The 21,390-nt window shown below is 37.7% G+C and overlaps 1 protein-coding gene across 3 annotated transcripts in view; it reads right to left on the bottom strand.

The window, feature by feature from the left end:
- MORC4 (MORC family CW-type zinc finger 4) overlaps window positions 1-21,390 on the bottom strand; it is a 62,497-nt gene that overhangs the window by 26,683 nt on the left and 14,424 nt on the right. For all 3 annotated transcript variants that reach the window (XM_066249465.1, XM_066249464.1, XM_066249463.1), the window contains 5 exons: window positions 20,804-20,951; window positions 14,254-14,386; window positions 13,805-13,933; window positions 10,760-10,879; window positions 8,864-8,964 (listed from right to left, as the gene is read on the bottom strand). In XM_066249465.1, coding sequence (XP_066105562.1) covers window positions 8,864-8,964; window positions 10,760-10,879; window positions 13,805-13,933; window positions 14,254-14,386; window positions 20,804-20,951 — 631 coding nt within the window. The remainder of the gene's footprint in view (window positions 1-8,863; window positions 8,965-10,759; window positions 10,880-13,804; window positions 13,934-14,253; window positions 14,387-20,803; window positions 20,952-21,390) is intronic.

Genomic DNA, 21,390 nt, shown 5'->3' with positions numbered 1-21,390 from the left:
AATAAGCCAGTCAGAAAAAGACTAATAACTTATGTGAGGTATTTAGAGTAGTCAAAATCATAGAAACAGAAAGTGGAGTGGCAGTTGCCAGGGACTGGTGAGGGGAATGGGAAATTATTGTTTAATGAGTATAGAATTTCACTTTGCAAGATGAAAATAGTTCTGCAGCTGGATGGTGTTGATGATTGCTTAACAATATGAATGTACTTAATACCACTGAACTGTACACTTCAGAATGGTTAAGATGGTCATGTTATATGTATTTTACCACAATAAAAATTTAAAAAAAAGGAAGTAGATAGGCAGTTGCCAGAGGTTGAAGGGAAGGAGAAATGTGGAGTGACTGATAATGAACAAGGGGTTACTTTTAGGGGTTATGAAAATGTTTTGGAGTTAGACAGTGATGATGGTTACACAATTTTGTGAATATACTAAAAACCACTGAATTGTATATACTTTAAATTGGTGACCTTTTAAGGTATGAGTTATATCTCAATGAAAAATAAAAATAAGCTTCTGTTCTCATGTATTCAGGGAAAATTTACCGAGATAAAATTTATACAGAGTAAAATTCATCTTTTTCAGTGTGCAGTTCTATTAGCTTTGGCAATTGCATGCAGTCATGCAACCACCACTTCAATTAAGAGATCGTTCTCATGTATTTTGAAACCCCGTTCCTTTTGACAAAAACCCTGGATTTACTCTACTATTCCATTAATCTCCTCTTTACTTCCCGAATCCTGGTATATGTGGTCTAATCCACTATCTCTTCCTCAATCTCAATTTAATCCTGTGCAATCTAGTTTCTACCATTGGCACTCCATGAAACTGTTCCTTTTCCCAATCTTATTATTCTATCAATGATCTTGTCTACTAAATTTGAGAATTTGAAGATCTTTGATCCTTCCCTCTCCTTTTTTTCCCATATGCCATTATCAATGTATCATGAAATTCTTTTGATTTTTTTCATAAAATCTGTCATATACTTCTTTTCACATGGCTGCTCTCATTTCAGACCTTCACCTCACACTTAGATTACTCCAGTAGCCTTTACTCCTTCCTTCAATCCATCCCACACCCTGTTGTCAGATATATCAACTGACATAATTCATGTAAAGCACCTTAAAAACTATTAACTTGTATATAAATATAATATACAGCTGACCCTTAAACAATGTGAGCTTAAGCTGTGTGAGTCCACTTATACATGGATGTAAAAAATATATATTAAATCTAAGTATGTGGCCCTGGCTGTTCAGCTCAGTGGTAGAGCATCAGCCCAGTTTGTGGTGCTCTGGTTTCATTTTTGGTCAGGGCACATAGGAGAAATGATCATCTGCTTCTCTACCCCACCTACGTCCCCTTCTCTCTCTCTTTTTCTATCTCTCTCCCTCCTGTAGCCATGGCTCCATTGGTTTGATTGAGTTGGTTCTGGGGGCTGAGGATGGCTCCTGGCCAGTCACCTCAGTGCTAAAAATAGCTTGGTTGCCAAAAAACAGAGCAAGGGCCCTAAATTGGGTGGAGCATTGCCCTGTAGGGGACTTACTGGGTGGATCCTGGTTGGGGCAAATGCAAGAGTCTTTTTGTCTCCCCACCTCTCACTTAATAAAAAAAAATCTAAGTATAGGTGGACTTGCAAAGACTAAATTCACCTTGTTCAAAATCCATATATTACTGAACCTGCAAAGTTCAAACTGGTGTCGTTCAAGAGTCAACTTTTGATCTGCAGTTGGAAATTTGTATATCTAGAGGGTCGACTTAAGTTGTATGCAGGTATTCAACTGCATGGATAGCCTGGTCCTATAACGCCCTCATCAAGATAGTGTTTCAACTCATTCCTCTATTTAAGAACACACAATAAATTCTCACTGCCTAAGGCATCAACTGCTCTACCCAATGTTTCTCTAAGACAGAAGTTCTCAAACTTTCTCAGTTCATGGCACCCTTATGTCAAATTATGTACCAGTTCCATTTATTAGCTATAAACAATTTAGTAAATATTTATGAACTAAAATTTAGAATCTATTTGAAAAAATAATACATATAAGGTTTAAAAATTCCATTTCATTCTTAAATAACCACAATTATTTACTAATGGGAGGTGTATGCCTGTTGGGTACTGTACTTCTCAAACCTTAGAATCACACTGGACACAACTTTCCTAATTTTTTAGTTAACACTTATTTTCATGCATTATTTGCTTTGTATAAAAGCAACCACTGAAAGCCTAGATTCACAAGGATATGTTGTAATTAAAAGGAATGCAGCAGCTTTCGGTACATGGAAGTAGGGGATGCTGCTATAACAAACACCTAAAACTGTGGAAGTTGGTTTAGAATTGGGCAGTGGGCAGAGGGTGGAATCATTTGAGGAGCACAATGTAAACAGCCTACATTGCCTTGAACGTACTGTCAGTATACATACGGATGTTAAACACCCTACTGGTGAAGGCTCTGAAGAAAGTGAGGAACACAGCAGAGGAAACAGAAATTCCCTTAGATGATACCAAAATTATTGTGAACAGACTGTTAGTATAATTATGAGTTCTAAAGTTATTGCTAGTAAAGGCTCAGAAGGAAATGAGGAACATGTTATTGGAAAACTTGAGTGAAGGTAATCCATGTTATATATGTGGCAGAAAGCTTAGCAGAATTGTGTCCGACAGGTAGGTGGAAAGCAGAACCCGTAAGTAAGTGATGACACATTTAATTGAGATTTCCAAGCCAAGTGTTAAGTGTGACCTGATGTCTTCTTGCTGCTTATGTAAAATGTGAGATGAAAAAGATAAACTGAGGGAAGAACTGTTCAACAAAAAAGAACCAGGATTTAATGGTTTTGGAAATTCTCAGCCTATCCGGATTATAAAAGATGCTAAAATTTTGACATTTGCTGTTAAGAAAGCATGCTCTAGAGAAAAAGACAAGGCTGCCACTAAACAACCTTTGGTAATAGTTCAGAAAGATCAAAAGGTCAGGGTATTCAGTCACATGAAAGGCTCTTTGAAAAGATTAAACATGTTGACTCAGATCTCCACAGTCATCTCAGTGATAAACTAAGAACAGAAATAAGATTATCCAGGAAACACCGGCAGGAGCCACTTATCTGATGGAGTAAATATCCATGACATACATGAAAGACCCAAAAGGTTCTTGAGGATGGAATACTAGCACAAAAACTGCTAGATTGGACCACAAGGGATTAAAAGAGTAAAAAATGAAAGAAGGCAGTTAGGCCTCCAAAACTCTATACTAAGGATAAAGGCTGATGAAACATTTTAGCTGTAAATACATGCTACCCTTCATGAAAATGAAAGATAATTTTGAGGGTAGAACTCTGAGCCCAGAAAGCGGAACCTTAAATCCAATCCCCCAAAGATTATTCCCAGGCCTTGAAATTTAATGAAGTTAGTTTGGCTAGATTTTGAAATTGCTTGGGACCAGAGACTCCTTTTTCCTTCCATTTTCTTCTCATCTGAACTGTAATATCTATAACTGGTATCCTATGTCTGTTCTACCACTGTATTTTGGGAGTAAAATATAAAAATAAAAAGACAGGCTTATAAATGGAGAGTAATTTAACCCAAAATGCATCATACTCAGAGAATCAGCCATATCTGATGCAGATGATGAGATTTTGCAATTTTGAGCTGATGACATTAAAATGAAAGTTTAGACTTTAAATTGCTGGACTAGTCGAGACTCTGGGGAACAATGGAATGGGGTGGATATAAGCATGTGAGCGAGATCTAAGTGGATATTAGGGGGCCAGAGGGTGTACTCTGATAGGCAGAATAATGGTCCTTCAAAAACATCTATGTCCTAATCCCTGAAACCTATGAATGTGTTAGGTTATATATAAAGAGGGAATTCAGGTTGCGGATGATATCAAGATATTAATATGATATTAAGATATTAAGATGATATTAAGACTTTACAATAGATTTTCTTGAATTATCCAATGTAACCACAAGGGTCTTTAAAAGTAAGAGTGTGGCAAGAGTGAGAACCAGAGATGTGATGATAGAAACCAGGTCATTGGAGTGATGTGATGTGAGGACTCAACATACCATAGTTAGCTTTTAAGATGGAGGAAGAGAGCCGCGGGCCAAGAAATGCTGGCAACTGCAAGAAGCTGAAAAAGGCAAGGAAACACATTCTCCCCTGAAGCCTCCAGAAAGGAATGCAGCCTTGTCAATACCTTGATTTTAGTCCAGTGAGATCCATGTTAGATTTCTAACTCACAGAACTCTTAAGATAAGAGGTTAGTGTTGTCTTAAGCCACTAAGTTTGTGGTAATTTATGACAGCAACAGAAAACAATTTCTATTTTTATAAATAAAAGTCAAGTATCACTGCATTTCCTTCAAAAATTTAAAACATCTCATGGTTCCCCTGTGAGCTAAGTATGTGCAGCTCAGCACAGTTTGAGAACTGTGGCTCTAGAACAGGCCTTGGCAAACTATAGCCTCTGGGCTCAATCCAGACCACTGCCTGATTTGTTTACAGGTGCTTTCAAGCTACAGCATGACTGAATAGTTGTAACAGAGACTGTATGGCCCACAAAGCCAAAAATATGTATTTACCAACTGGCCCTTCACAAGAAAAGTTTGCCAACCTCTGCTCTAGAATATGGCCCTACTCCAGGGGTCCCCAAACTGCGGCCCCCTGAGGCCATTTATCTGGCCCCGGCTGCACCTCCGATAGGGGCACCTCTTTCATTGGTGGTCAGTGAGAGGAGCACAGGATCCATCCTGCCACAAAGCATAGCATGGCTCACATACAGTACTACTTCCGGTGACGTGGGATGCATGCATCACGGCTCCGGAAGCGCGTCATATCACCTGTTACGGCTAGCAGTGACAAATATGGAACCGGACATTGACCATCTCATTAGCCAAAAGCAGGCCCATAGTTCCTATTGAAATACTGGTCAGTTTGTTGATTTAAATTTACTTGTTCTTTATTTTAAATATTGTATTTGTTCCCATTTTGTTTTTTTACTTTAAAATAAGATATGTGCAGTGTGCATAGGGATTTGTTCATAGGTTTTTTTATAGTCCGGCCCTCCAACGGTCTGAGGGACAGTGAACTGGCCCCCTGTGTCAAAAGTTTGGGGACCCCTGCCCTACTCTATCCATCTGACTGGATTTCCCTCACTCTATATCCGCTTACCCTTAGTCCCCATTGTTTTTACAATTCTGTGTTCCTTAGCTCATGCTGTAATTCCATCTTGAAATTCCTTTGCCTCACTTTTCTAAATCCTGTATCGTTTAAGGCAAATCTTAAGTCATACTTTCTACCAAAACCTTCCTTATCTGTTTTCTCAGAGTATTTTTCCTACATCATACCACTTAGGTTTTGATGGTTCAAATAGCCATTTTATTACTCTATAAATTATTTCATGTATATGACAATCTGCTATTATAAAGAGACTACAAGCTCCTCAAAGACAGAAACCATGTCTGAATATCTCTAAAAAAATTCCAGAGAGCTTAGTCACTGTGTTGTGCAACAGTGGGGTGCTCAGTATGTGCTGATTGCACTTCTTAAGCTAAAATGGACTCTAAAGATATGTAAGTTTGAGCTGCAAGTTTTACTTGCAGCTAAAATATGATATCCACAAATATTAAAACTGATATTACAGATACTTTATTTGAAAACATTCCAGCAGTATGATGGCTGTTATCTCTTTTATCATTTGTAGTTTTGATAGCTATAATATTCTTAGGATGAGTTTGTGATAACAGCCAGCCTTCTCTAATGCACTTCTCAAATTTCCTTATTTGTTTTTAACTGAACATCTTTTCATTTTATATAAAATAGAGTAAAAAACTAAAATGATGCCAGAGTTAGAACTAGAGTTATGGAAAATTTTATCTTCAAAAGATTCTATATGCAGGATAGTATACTAGTTTCCCGTTTTAATAAAATTTATAGTGGATTATTAAGCTACTTAAGCCAGAAATCCTTATGTTTAACTGAATAAACCTACTGGTGATAGAACACACGTAGATCCCTTGCAACCACCTCAAATTCATCATACTGAAACTACACACCACAAACCAAGGGGCTGACCTGTGGTGGTGCAGTGGATAAAGCACTGATTGACATAGAATGCTGAGGTCACCGGTTCAAAACCCTGGGCTTGCCTGGTCAAGGCACATATGGGGGTTGATGCTTTCTGCTCCCCCCTTCTGCCCTTCTCTCTTTCTCTTTCTCTCTCTCTCCGCCTCTTTAAAACAAATAAACAAAAAAAATTTTTTTAAACCAAGGGTCTAATACCTCAAAAACTTTAAAGTTAGATAAGTTAGATGGCGGTTTGGCAAAGATGATATAAGAAAGATGTTAAATAATTTTTGGTATCTAACATTTAGATTTAACAGATCATAAGTATTTGCTTAATCTTCAGAAAGTCACTATTCCTTTTACTCAAGAGAAATAGAATGATTTGGCTCTGAGACTTCTGCCCACTAGATGTTATTTCTAAACTTTCACTCTTAAGAGTCATGGCCTAGTCACAGATCTCCAGGATGGGCCAGAGTCATATTTAAAAGACCATTTAACTTATACCTGGAGGGCAGGTAGTTATCATAACCATGGAGTAGTCCTAGTGTCCAAGAACCAATTACCCCAAAATTAATTTGGGGTTGCCATCCAAATAGTTGTCTCTTTGTCAAGCCCTAATCTTAAATTTATTATGGTTCCAGATAAATTAAGATACAACACTTTTTTAAAAATTAAGTGAGAGGCAGGGAGGTGGGGAGGCAGAGAGAGAGACTCCCGCATGCATCCTGACCAGGATCCACCTGGCAAGCCCCCTATATAGGGCGATGCTCTGCCCATCCGGGGCCACTGCTCTGTTGTTCAGTAACTGAGCTATTTCAGCATCTAAGACGAGGCCATGGAGCCATCCTCAGCACCTGGGGCCAACTACGCTCAAATAATTTGAGCCATGGCTGCAGAAGGGGAAGAGAGCTGTGTGTGGGGGGGAGATAGAGAATGGGGAGAGGGAGGGTGGAGAAGCAGATGGTTGCTTCTCCTGTGTGCCCTGACTGGCAATCGAACCTGGGACTTCCACATGCTGGGCTGATGCTCTACTGCTGAGCCAACCAGCCAGGGCTCCAAGATGCAACATTTATCCATTCTTTTCTTTTCTTTTTTACAGTTCTGGGCACACATTTACACACACAAAAAAAGAGATCTGGGGAATTACTTTTCCCTCACTCTAAAAAAAAATGCTACTAAGACTTCAAGGAAAATGAAAATGTCCTTATACCTTCTTTCTTCACACTCCCAGAACATCTCTTGACCTTTCATGTCCTTGCATATACCTCCCTTTGCATAGATTGTCCTTTTTCTATTTACCCACTAGCAAACTCCATTTTTTCCTTCAAGTTTAAGCTTACAGCCTGACCAGGCGGTGACGCAGTGGATGGACCGTCGGACTGGGATGTAGAGGACCCAGGTTCAAGACTCTGAGGTCTCAAGCTTGAGCGCGAGCTCATCTGGTTTGAGCAAAGCTCACCAGCTTGAGTCCAAGGTCGCTGGCTTGAGCAGGGGGCCACTCAGTCTGCTGTAGCCGCCCAGTCAAGGCACATATGAGAAAGCAATCAATGAACAACTAAGGAGCTGCAAGGAAGAATTGATGTTTCTCATCTCTCTCCCTTCTGGTCTGTCTGCTCCTATCTATCCCTCTCTCTGACTCTCTCTGTCTCTGCCACAAAAAATTTTAAAAAAAAAGTTTAAGCTTACATATAACCTGTTTTGTGAAGCCTTCCTTGATTACTATATACATGTTTAAAAGTTTTTCCCATTTTGCATATACCCTCCATTAAAGCAGTTACTTTCTAGGTATTTAACTTACTTATTTGTATAAACTTCATCCCATTTATTCAGACATCAGGATTCTTCTTTCATTATTATATCCCTAGTACATGGCACATAGGAGATGTGTCATAATATTTGATGAAAGAAGAAATGAGTGATTCATTCTTTCCCCAAAGTTTTAAAACAAACTATTATATCCTGGTTTTAACAACTCCTTTCTTGGTCTTCTAAAAATATCCTTGCCAGTTTGGCTTCAATGCCCAGTTCCTGTCTGATTCTTACCTATTTGTGTTACCTTTTAAATCTGGATGCTGCTATGAAAACACATATGTCTTTCCTGCTGCTCCAATAGTTTCCTCTCAATCTGTTCACTGGCTTCAAGGAAATGTTTTGGAACAAATTTTAAACTGCTGGATTTTCCCCCAACATATTCAGTAACTTCAGATTCACTCATCTTTTTTCATTAAAATCTAACGAACAGAATAAACTAAATAAAATAGAAACAGACTCATAAATAGACAGAACAGACTGACAGCCATCAGTGGAGAGGGAGGTTGAAGGGTTGGGTGAAAAGGTGAAAGGATTAAGCAAAAAAAAAAAAAATCACAGACCATAGTATGGTGATTACCAGAGGGGGAGGGAGGTGGAGGGAGGTAGAAAAGGGTTTAGGAAGGATAAATAGTGATGGAAGGAGACTTGATTTTGGGCAGTGAACACACAATACAATGTACAGATGATGTATTTAAAAAAGGATACTCCCAAGGCTCTTTGTTTCACCAGAAGAATTGTACTAAATGACTCCTATGCTCTTTACATAATCTTTTAAAGTAAGATTTATCTCTACTAAGCTCCATATATCATGTATCAGTAAGCTTTAATTTAAAAGTCAAATCGTTTTATCACTCATGTTGGAAAATAGATTTGAAGGAATTCTCAGTTAATTTATCTGCCTGGTATTTAGAGATGCTTTTAGAGGTTACAGAACAGAATCGTATCTGAACAAACTATCAGAAACACCTCAGGTTGGGAGTGACTCACCGGTACTCCTTGGTGTACTCAAAGTCTTGTTTGTTGTAGGCAGGTTTTAAGAAATTGCACTCAATGACTCCAATTACTCCCACTCCTTCTCCATGAGTTGGCTTAGAAAAAAATATTAATTTCAACACTCACATTACTGTTGACTGCCTGAGGCATTTCCTTTTGATTCCAAACAATAATAGAAAGGTTGCATAATGTTCATGGGCAAAGAAAGGCCAACAAGATCTAGAGAAACCCTCAGAATATACTTCAACAGACTTCAAATATTATATTACACTGAACTAGAACCTCTGGAAATTTCTAGAACAAAATTTTCAAACTATGGGCCCTGGCCCGTTGGCTCAGTGGTAGAGCGTCGGCCTGGCGTGCAGAAGTCCCGGGTTCAATTCCCGGCCAGGGCACACAGGAGAAGTGCCCATCTGCTTCTCCACCCCTCCCCCTCTCCTTCCTCTCTGTCTCTCCTCCCCTCCCGCAGCGAGGCTCCATTGGAGCAAAGATGGCCCGGGAGCTGGGGATGGCTCCTTGGCCTCTGCCCCAGGTGCTAAAGTGGCTCTGGTCGCAACAGAGCGACGCCCCAGAGGGGCAGAGCATCGCCCCCTGGTGGGCAGAGCGTCGCCCCCTGGTGGGCATGCCGGGTGGATCCCAGTCAGGCGCATGCGGGAGTCTGTCTGACTGTCTCTCCCCGTTTCCAGCTTCAGAAAAATACAAAAAAACCCAATTTCAAACTATGATCCAAAGATCTTCTAGAATTCTCCAAGGATTAATAGCCATCTCTACTTTTTCCCACAATACCTCCATTGTCAATGGTTTTATATTCTGTGATTGAATTCGACCTCATCTGAGCGAAAAATGACACTGCTAAAAAAATCAAAGTTATATACCACTGTTCTGTGGAACGGAAACCAAACCTCATCGAAAAAAAATTTTAAGGATGCTACGTAATCACCACATTATTAAAATTAACAATTTTTATATATGTAGGTCACTAATCAACTACTAAAGTGAGTCAAACTTGCAGTGGTTATTAATTACAAGTTGATACAAGATATTTTTGGATTGAATTTTTTTCTTTATTCTTTAATAGAAGGAACTGAGTCAAAGTGTAATTAGAGTAGCATACAAACACGCGTTGTATGAAGATGATATAACAAGGAAAATCAACACAGGCTGAAAACTAGCTATCCTGGATCTATATGCATTTGTCCTACTGTGTAATATAAAGCAGTTGACCATTTTTCATGCTTCAGCAATCTTTAAATAGGAATGAATGGAATACCTGTGGATACTTCTACTTTAAATTGCCATTAAAAGATGACGGTAATATCTGTATAGTTCAGTTTATATTTCAAATAATTTATCCCATTTAAATCTATCAGTCTTGTAAACTGTAAGGTAGGCAGAGCAGGTAAAATTATTATTGTTGTTCCCATTTTACAGGTAAGAAATTGAACCTCACAGAAACTAAGTGATTTACCCTAGGTTGCATATCTTGTAAGTAGAAAAGTCAGGACTCAAATCCTGGCCATCGGCCACTAAATTTTACGCATCTTCCACTATGCTTTATTGTCTCCCCAAGAAAATACATATAAAAAGTTACCTCCAACACTAATAAATTTATACACTTGGTAGATTTGCTGGTGTTCTGATTCTACCTCTTATTACCAGCTACCTAGAAAACACATTCAGTAAAGTTTCGCTGTCAACATCTATGAAGAATGAGAAGCACAGTTTTTCAGCACAAGATGGCTCACTGTTAACATAGAATTCCAGGATAAGATTTAACAATTATCATAAAATGGGAATTAAAGTCATTAATGACTTAATATCCTTTTCTAATTTTAAATCCTCTCCTTACTCCTTTCAGCCTCCTATGACAAAGAAACATTAATCACTCACCTTTACCTGGCATCCCACCTTCTCAAATGACTTTATGAGTCGATTGTTGTGATACATCATTACTCCAAACTGGTTATTATTCTTGCAAGAGAACCCAAAAGTTATTTTCACCTGCTTATTCTGAGAAGAAAATCATTAAGGAGACAAACACCAGGAGCTTTGGCAGAAAAAAATTTTGAATTCTATTATAGCAAAGAACATTGGATATAAATTGGAATAACCTTTCTAGAGTACATTTTAAAAACCTGTAGTGATAGTTTTACAAATATTCTTAATCTTTGACCAAGTAGTTCTCTTTCTAGGAATTTATCCCTACAGAAAAGTCAAGGAAGCCCAAAACGGTTTATGAATTACAGAGATTTATCAATTAGGTATAATGGAAAAAAACATAAATGATTTAAATGTTTGACATTAAGAGAATGATTAAATAAATGTTGGTAACCCACATGGTCTATTATGTACTTTAAAAATTATGTTCTTGAAAAATACTTCATAATAGGAAGTGTTCCAAATATAATAACAAGTATTATCTAAAAATAAGTATATACAAACATATACATAGAAAAGACTGTAAGGATATATACCAAAATGCCGTAAAAAATTTTAAAAATTGCCTGGCCGAGTGGTGGCATAGCAGATAGAGCATCGACCTGGGACGCTGAGGACCCAGTTTTGAAACTCGCTAGTTTGAGTGTAGGCTCACCAGCTTGAGCCTGGGATCATAGACATGACCCCAAGGTCGCTGGATTGAGTAAGGGATCACTGGCTCAGCTGGTGGCCTCCCCTTCAAGGCACATATGAGAAAGCAATCAATGCCACAACTACAAGTTGATGATTCTCATCTCTCTCCCTTCCTGTCTGTCTTTCACTAAAATATTTTTTTAAAATTTATAAATAATTAAAACATTTCTTAACCCTTGCTAATTGCTCAATTTTCTGCCAGGTCTTCTAGGTTCCGGTAAGAGTTGTAAATGGTACAACACAAAGCTACACAATTATAAGCAACAATGTAAGTCATGCTAATTATATGAAACAATGACAACAAAAACATGAAGAACCAAATCACTTCTACAGGTAAAGGATGAGGAACAGTCTTGATATAATATATACTACTCAGTGTATTTCATGGGACGGGACGAAGTTAACAAGCTTGAATAGATGAAATAAAGAGAACTATTACACATAAAACATGAACAATGATGAGTTGTTAACAAGTCTGATTTGATTCAAAAAAGTAAGAGTGAAAAAGATAAAGGGGAGAAAGAGTAACCGATTTTCATTAACAACGAATACTAAGAAATCTTCATGTCCAAACTAAATAAAAATTTATTCTCGTTACTTATTTTTAAAATGATATCAATATCCCCCTCTAAATAAGAAGCTATTGTACAAACCCAAGTGATAAATGGGCCAGTACGATGGAACACGGTAATATTTAGCTCAGAGCATACAGTGTGCCACAATTAAGACCCTATTCAAATGCAAATACAAAACTAGATAAAACTCATCGAAACAAACTCAAACTCTATACCATAAAATTAACATTTTTAAAGGTAACGACTGTTGCATACTTTCTTTCTATGTTATACTTTTAAAATCCTAAATTATGGGGAGGGAGTACACTGGGACAGGAGGTTCCCCAAGTCAGGATAAGGAGAGAGGGCAAGGAGGGGGAAGCCTTTGATAGCAGGAATAAATAAATCAGCATCAGTAATGTTGTCCCTCAGTGACCTTGGGGAAAATGTTATTAGAAGTTTCATTTTATTCATGTCTATAGTTAATTTGTTTAGCTCAAATTCTAAAAGAGAGGGTAACTAGTTTAATAAGAAGACTGTTAAGAAGAGTTAAGATACATGTAGAATGCATGCAGAGGAGTCACCCTGATAGAAACCCATAAAAGACAGAACTGGTGACAGAAATGTGGCATATCTTGAAAAGGTTGTCAGAAAACAATTCTTTAGACTGGTTCTGTTAAACCTATGGCACTAATATTCTGACCTACATACAGTGATGTAACTAATCAACTTACAGATGCGAACAGAGCTACCTCTGGCTTTGTTAACTTGGGTTGGTTTAGGGCTTTAAAAAAAATTTCCTAATAAACAATGTATTGTTTCCAAAAAAGAGAAAATCAAACTGCTTAGAGTAACAACTACACAGCTTTTTTAAAAGGAGACAGTTTCTAATTTTTGGTCAGGGAAAGAAAGACAAAGCAAGATAAATAATGCCTTTGATAAAGTAAACAGAGTGTGTTTCTTAGTCCAAGAGCTGTACTTAGTTACTAGAAAATAAGTTACAAGAGCAATTCTTTATAATTGCTTCTGAGTTCTCAATCTTTCAAAGACTTTGTTTTTATCCAAAAAATAATCAACAAAGATGAACCTAATTTCCATAATCTTAAGATTTTCTCAAGTGTTCGAAATCCATTCCTAGTGCAATGGGGGGTAGAAGTGAAAATTAGTAATTACTTCGCTGAGTGGCTGCCATTATGAGAAGTACCAGGAAATCCATGTCAAACCTGCTTAAGATTTATCTCATCCTACAAAATCAACCTTTAATTTCCACTCTCCTAATTTCCATCAACATAAGTCTGGATTTGTCATGACAAAAATCGTACTATGGACAAATAATTTACAAGTTCTAGTCGACACTTTGCTTATTTCAATCAATGTAATATATAACACAATTCCAATACAAACCAAGTGGTGTGGACCTTAAAGCAGAGAGTCCTAAACCTGGCAACTCAATAGAATCAGCTGAGAATTTAAAAATAAATATTTCTTATTTAAAAACAAAAAGATTTCAGAACCTACTGAACCAGAATCTCCATGTGTCAGGACTTTGTGTTATTTTAATCATTTTCAGGGGGTTTCTAAAATAAAAAGGTATATAGATGGCACTTAAGAAATACAGAGTACAGTGTAATAGGATTTGTACCATAAAACATATTTTTGAATTGGAAAAGGAAAGGTTTTGTTTTCCTGTGCCAACTTTGAAATCTAATCCTGAAACAAAGAGATAAACTTAATGTAGTTTTAAGGATACTGTGAAGGTAGGTTTATATACATCATATGCTACATTGGCCAGGCTCTTGGCAATCATCTGGGTAGTCACCTTCTTTTGACGCAGAAAAATTTTCATTCGTGGCTTCATATACAGAATACTACAAAATGCCTATGGAACAGTGAAGGGAAAGTTATATAATATTGCCAATTCTACTGACATCCCCTTAAAACACTGCTAGCAATGGAGGTCTATTCTGGGCAAAGATTTAGCTCAGTTTCCATACCAGGTTATACTATGTCAACTATCATACTAAATTACTGTTGAATCGATTCACCATACTGTTTTGGTGGAGACAATGAAAAGGAATCCTAACACAGAGCTAAAGGGCTGTCATCTTTATATAAACTAAAGTGAGATACTGTTATATATATTTTCATGTTATAGGAAATCTTACCTCTCATTGTTGAAGAAAAGCCACTCTTACTCACCCGTAAAGAATACTCTGTTTCTGGCAGTTCAGAGGTAACACCACCAGTCTCTTTTTCTTCTGTGCCAAAGTCTGATACCAGGATGTCATATTGATCTGTATCAAAGTCCAACTCAGACTTTCCATCTTTATTTCTGGGTAAAAGAGACAAGTACCAATCTAACAAAAACTGGTTCCAAAGGACAAAAATGCACTAGGAACCCAAGAGAAAAGAAACAACATGAGCCCAAACTCAAATACCTATTTATTTCCCTACCAGTATTGAGCTACAAATTACTCAGTTTGAAGACCACACAATATCTAGAGTATCTGCAGTCTAAACAAATCTATTATATTTCATAGAGGTGGTAATGGCAAGTACAGAAGGAAAAGGGGGGACAGGTGTGTATGTATGTGATCTGATAAATCAGATGGATATCAGCTATCCTCGAAGAAGGACCTTATAATATAGATCCCAACCTTCTGGGTCTTGTTCGGTAGGTCATTCAACATCATTTTCCCTAACTGAATAAATAGATTAATCAAAACCTACTTATTCTAACTTCAGCAGCTGTGTAAAGACTAATGAGATACCAAGATTTCCCCGGATCTTATCTCATTTCTTAGAAAGAAAAAAAGGTTATTATAGAAAGAGCATATATTTGCTAGTTTTCTAGAATATCATTTATGGAACTATCATTTAAATATAATAGTACTCTAGTCCTTTCATAAGCACTTTTCTTCTCCTCATAATCCTTCTGGGTCACTTTGCTGTGGTCCATTCCAAGACCCTGGGTTATATCACTAACAACTTCAAGGGAAAAAAGCCAAGACCCAGTTTTGTACCTGATGGGTTATGGAGAAAGCATATATATCAGAACAATAGTTTCCAAAATTTGTTCTTTCAAACAGTAGTCTCCCCAAATACTCTTAGATAGATATTCTTAGATGAAAGAAAGAGAGAGAGAGAGAGAGAGAGAGAGAGAGAGAGAGAGAGAGAGAGAAATAGGAGACAAGGAAAGGAAAGAAAGAGAGAGAGAAGAAAGGAAAGGTAGGTTGGTTGCATGAGTGACTAAAATTGAAAAACAATTCCTGGCCCTCAAAGTCACCTCAAACTCTAATGATAGATACCTCCCTCATACTTCAGGCTTTGCGAGCTCAGAGCTGCTGTGGTGGAAATGTAGCCTTTCCTTCAAGGCTGGCCCACAGCCATAAATGGTATGTAGCTTTTATAAAGCCCATATCACTATAATAGTATATTCTGGATTTTCCACAATAATCCTAATTCTTGCTACCCCACCTTACTCTAACACATACTCTGAGAAGATGCCCTGTCCTTGCCCCTCATCATTCAACATCCAAGGAAAACAGGTCTGGAGAAATTTTTTTTTTCAATTACATATTTTCAATGCATACTGAAATAATATTAGCATATGAAAGCCTCTAAATCAGGGGCCTCAAACTGTGCAGCCCGCAGACTAATCCACGAAGTTCAAAATATTTTGGATAAAATTAAGTAAGCCTAGGGGCCTACTTGTATTTTTCATTTCTCTAGCATCCTAGCTAGATATTAGCTTAGTTAACAGCAGTTGTGATGCGAACTACAGTTTCTGGTCGTTTTGTGACACTGAGTAAACTGCATGTACGATTGTGCTTGTTGTACTGATTTTTTTTGTTTTGTTTTCAACTGCAGTGAGAAAAGTGTTGCGTAACAGTTGCCTTTTGTAGACCTAGTGCGGCCCTAGAACGGCTGTGATCTCGCTCTGCGGCCCACATGCTGAGTTGAGTTTGAGATCCCTGCTCTAAGTCCTGTAATAAAGCAGCATGGTAAACTTTAAGACAGTTTTTTCTGAAGTTATATGACCATGGAATCCTTTATTTATGTAACATGTACTACTATACAACTGGGAAACAATGTACAAAGAAAAAAAGTTTGCTTAATGTGTTTAAGTCACTGGAAATACCTCAGGAAAATGATCCATTATAATATAAATTATATTTGAGGTTTTCCCAGTAAGACAAAGGAAGACCTATATTACTAAAATGTGAAAAAATTCTTTTACTTTTTTTTATTTTTAGTTGAAAGTATTTTCTATACAAACCAGCATGATTTTTATATACATTTAACCCAGCTATGAAAATGAGATAAAACATTTGATTTAAGGAGAAAAAGAATAAATATACCTGATACTGTGTTCTATTAAACATAAAAATAGGCCCTGGCCGGTTGGCTCAGCGGTAGAACGTTGGCCTGGCATGCGGGGGACCCGGGTTCGATTCCCGGCCAGGGCACATAGGAGAAGCGCCCATTTGCTTCTCCACCCCCCCTCCTTCCTTTCTGTCTCTCTCTTCTCCTCCCGCAGCCAAGGCTCCAAAGATGGCCCGGGCGCTGGGGATGGCTCCTTGGCCTTTGCCCCAGGCACTGGAGTGGCTCTGGTCAAGGCAGAGTGACGCCCTGGAGGGGCAGAGCATCGCCCCCTGGTGGGCAGAGCATCGCCCCTGGTGGGCGTGCCGGGTGGATCCCGGTCGGGCGCATGCGGGAATCTGTCTGACTGTCTCTCCCCGTTTCCAGCTTCAGAAAAATGCAAAAAAAAAAAAAAAAAGTAAACATAAAAATAGCACCTGTTTTATATTAAAAGTTTTTAGGCTTTAGTGGACACTGTTAAAAGTATTCCATTTGACATGACTAGATTATATAAATGACATATTCTAGAGTATTTTTAGATTTTTTAATTTAAAAAGTTTTATTGATCGATTTTAGCAAAAGAGGAAGGAGGAAAGAGGGAGAGGACAGGAACATCAAACCATTCCTGTGTGTGCCCTGACCAGGAATCAAACAAGCAACCTCTACGCTTTGAGATGATGCTAGAACCAACCGAACTATCTGGCAGGGGTGATTTTTAAATTTTTTCTTTATTGATTTTAGAGAGAAAGGAAGGGAGAGAGAGAAACATTGATTTCTTGTTTCATTTATTTACGCATTCATTGGTTGATTCTTGAATGTGCTCTGTCCAGGAATTAAACCCACAACCTTCGTGTATCAGGACAATGCTCTCCAACCAAGCTATCTGGCTAGGTTTCTAGACTGTTTCATTAGCTCTGAACATATGACCTGAAGTCAACTTCATTATAGTTCAAATTTATCTGCTTCAAAGGTATGTCTACTTCTAATTCAGCAACTCTAATGTACTAATATATAGAGGTCCTTATTTTTAAAGATTGTGCTGTGCTTTGTTACCCTAAGGCAGGCGTCCCCAAACTACGGCCCGTGGGCCACATGTGGCTCCCTGAGGCCATTTATCCGGCCCCCCACTGCACTTCCGGAAGGGGCACCTCTTTCATTGGTGGTCAGTGAGAGGAGTACTGTATGTGGCGGCCCTCCAACAGTCTGAGGGACAGTGAACTGGCCCCCTGTGTAAAAAGTTTGGGTACCCCTGCCCTAAGGTCTCTTTTTTTCTCCCCCCCCTTATTGAATTGAATATATTGGGATGACAATGATTAACAAAATTATACAGATTTCAGGTGCACAATTCCATAACACAGAATCTGTACACTTTATTGTGTGGTCACCACCCCAAGTCAAGTCTCCTTCCATCACCTTGTATCCCCACGCTCTCTCCCCACCCCTCCACTGGCAATCACCACACTGTTGTCCCTACTCATGAATTTTTTGTTTTTTTGTTTTGTTTTGTTTTGTTTTGTTTTTTTTTTTACAGAGACAGAGAGTGAGTCAGAGAGAGGGATAGACAGGGACAGACAGACAGGAATGGAGAGAGATGAGAAGCATCAATCATTAGTTTTTCATTGCGTGTTGCAACACCTTAGTTGTTCATTGATTGCTCTCTCATATGTGCCCTGACCACAGGCCTTCAGCAGACCGAGTAAGACCTTGGGTTCAAGCTGGTGAGCTTTGCTCAAACCAGATGAGTCTGCACTCAAACCGGTAACCTCGGGGTCTCGAACCTGGGTCCTTCCGCATCCCAGTCTGACGGTCTATCCACTGCGCCACCTCCTGGTCAGGCCAGTTTTTCTTTTTTAATCAATCCCTCCACGCTCCCCACTCCCAGACCTACAACACCCACCTACAGCTGTCAGCCTGCTCTCTATCTATGAGTTTGTCTATATTTTGCTTGTCAGTTCATTTTGTTCATTACAGTCCACATATGAGGGAAATCGTATGGTGCTTGTCTTTCCCTGACTGGCTTATTTCACTTAGCATAAAGCTCCGCAGGTTCATCCATGCTGTTGCAAAAGGTAAGATTTCCTCTTTTTTTTTCTTTTACGGTTGAGTTGTATTCAATTGTGTAATTGTGTAAATGTACGGCAGCTTTTTTATCTACTCATTTACTGATGGGACACTTGGGCTACTTCCAAATCTTGGCTATTGTTAATAACACCGCAATGAACAAAGGGGTCCATATATCCTTTCAAATTAAGTGTTTTGGGTTTCTTCGGATACATTCCCAGGAGTGGAATCACTAGGTCATAAGGCAGTTCCATTTTTAATTTTTTTGAGGTAACTCCACACTGCTTTCCACAGTGGCTGCACCAATAGGCATTGTCACCAATGGTGCATGAGAGTTCTCTTTTCTCCACACCCTTGCTAACACTTGTTGTTTGTTGATTTATTGAAGACAGCCATTCTGACAGGTGTGAGGTGATATCTCATGGTGATTTAAATTGCATTTCTCTGATGATTACTGATGAGCATCTTTTTATATATCTATTGGCCTCTTTGTAAAAGTGTCTATTTAGGTCCTTTGCCCATTTTTTTAATTAGATTTTTTTGATGTTGAGATTTATAAATTCCTTATAAATTTTGGATTTAGCCCCTTATCAGATGTATAGGCAAATATGTTCTCCCGTTCAGTCAGTGGTCTTTTCATTTTGTTGATGGCTTCCTTTGCTGTGAAAAACTTTTTAGTTTGATGTAGTCCCATTTGTTTATTTCTCCCTTGCCTTATAAGATACATTAGAAAAAATGTTGTCATGAGAAATGTCCAAGAGTTTACTGCTTATGTTTTCTTCTAAGATTTTATGGTTTTGAGTCTAACATTTAAGTCGTTTATTCATTTTGAGTTTATTATTGTGTATTGTGTAAAAAAGTGGTCTAATTTCATTCTTTACACATATTTGTCCAATTTCCCAACACCATTTATTGAATAAACTATCTTCATCCCATTGTATATTTTTGCTTCCTCTGTCAAATATCAATTGATTATAAAAAACATGGGTTTAGCCTGACCTGTGGTAGTACAGTGGATAAAGTGTTGACCTGGAATGATGAGGTCACTGGTTTGAAACCCTGGACTTGCCCAGTTAAGGCACAAATGAGAAGCAACTACTACATGTTGATGCTTCCTGCTCCTCCCTCTTCTCTTCTTCTCTCTCTCTAAAATCAATAAATAAAATCTTTAAAAAAAGATATGGGTTTATTTCTGGGCTCTCTATTCTGTTCCATTGATCTATATGTCTGTTTTTATGCCAGTACTGTGCTGTTTTGGTTACTATAGCCTTGAGTATAGTTTGATATCAGGTAGCATGATTCCTCCTTGCTCTCATTTCTCAAGCTTGCTGTGGCTATTTGGGGTCTTTTCTGGTTCTATATAAATTTTTGAAATATTTGCTCTAGTTCTGTGAAATACACCATTGTATCTTGATATGAATTGTGTTGAATCTATAGACTGCTTTGGGTAGTATGGATATTTTAATGATGTTAGTCCTTTCTATTCATTAATATAGTATATGCTTCCACTTATTTATATCTTCTTCAGTTTCTTCAGTGTCTTATAATTTTCTGAGTATAAGTCTTTTATATCCTCAGTTAAATTTATGTCTAGCTATTTTTTTAAGCAACTGTGAATGGGATTCTTTTCTTAGTTTTCCTTTCTCATAGTTCATTATTGATGTAAAAAGATGCAACTGATTTAGGATGTTTATTTTGTATTCAGCTACTTTACTGAATTCATCAGTTCTAGTAGTTTTTTTCATGGAATATTTAGGGTTCTTTATATACAGTATCATGTCATCTGCAAATAATGATCGTTTTACTTCTTCCTTTCCAATCTGTACACCTTTTATTTCTTCTTCTTGTCTGATTGCTGTGGCTAGGACTTCCAGTATTGTGTTAAATAAGAGCGCTGAAAGCAGATATCCCTGTCTTGTTACCAATCTTAAGGGAAATGCTTGTTAATGTCTCTTTTACATACTTTATTTTAATTGTCAAGTTAGTTAAATAACTACCATTTATCTATCTCCAAACAGTGTCCACCAATATAAAATAGATATTTATAATGGATTATAAAGATTTTAAACTAATATTGAACCGTCCTGATTATTTATGGCAATAACCTCAGGATATGCATATCTCTACTTTATCCAGACTTCACATTTTACTAATAAGAACCACTATCTCAAACAAACCTGTGGTTGTGAGAAAGTTAAAAAATGTATGCAATAAGATACAAATATCTATTAAAATTTATCTACTCTGCTTCTCTAGAGATTTATTAAAATGTACTTCATCATACTACCCTTGCTTATTACAATCTCTCACCCTTGGAATACTATACCTGCGGATGTTCCAAATGAGAACACGGGTGCCTTTTTTGCCCGGGATGGCATCAAACTGAGACAGCAGGTCATTTTCACTGTTGAAAATTGAGTAGTTCAAGATGGCTTCTAGGCTGGGCAAGGAATCTTCAGTAATGATCATTTTTTGTAAAACCAAATATAGTCAAAGAAAAAAAACAACATTTTTAAGATGATGCTATCAGTTAGGAAGATATGCCTTTTGAATTGCATGTTTAGACACGATATAGGAATAGAGACAAAAAGCATGGGCATGCTGCAGAAGAGAAGAAAGACAAAATGAAGAAAGGCTGTAGAGACAAACATCAAAATCAGTTATCCCTGCAGAATATAGCTTCAAATATAATGTAAATAAACAGTCTTATATTTAGGAAATAGATCAAAGGCTAAATTTTTAGACTCTTTGGAAGCAATGAGTTCAAACTTTACTGCTACACTGGTTGGGTCAAGATGACCTGGTATCTACCAGAAATAATAGCTTGTCCAGGAATGGGGAAATAAGTTTCTGCCATCAGATAAGCTGATGAATAGAATGTTTCTAAAAGTATGATACAAATTTAGCTACCCT

This window comes from Saccopteryx bilineata, chromosome X (assembly GCF_036850765.1).
Source record: "Saccopteryx bilineata isolate mSacBil1 chromosome X, mSacBil1_pri_phased_curated, whole genome shotgun sequence".
Classification (NCBI taxonomy): domain Eukaryota; kingdom Metazoa; phylum Chordata; class Mammalia; order Chiroptera; family Emballonuridae; genus Saccopteryx; species Saccopteryx bilineata.
This window is presented reverse-complemented; position numbering and strand designations above follow the sequence as displayed.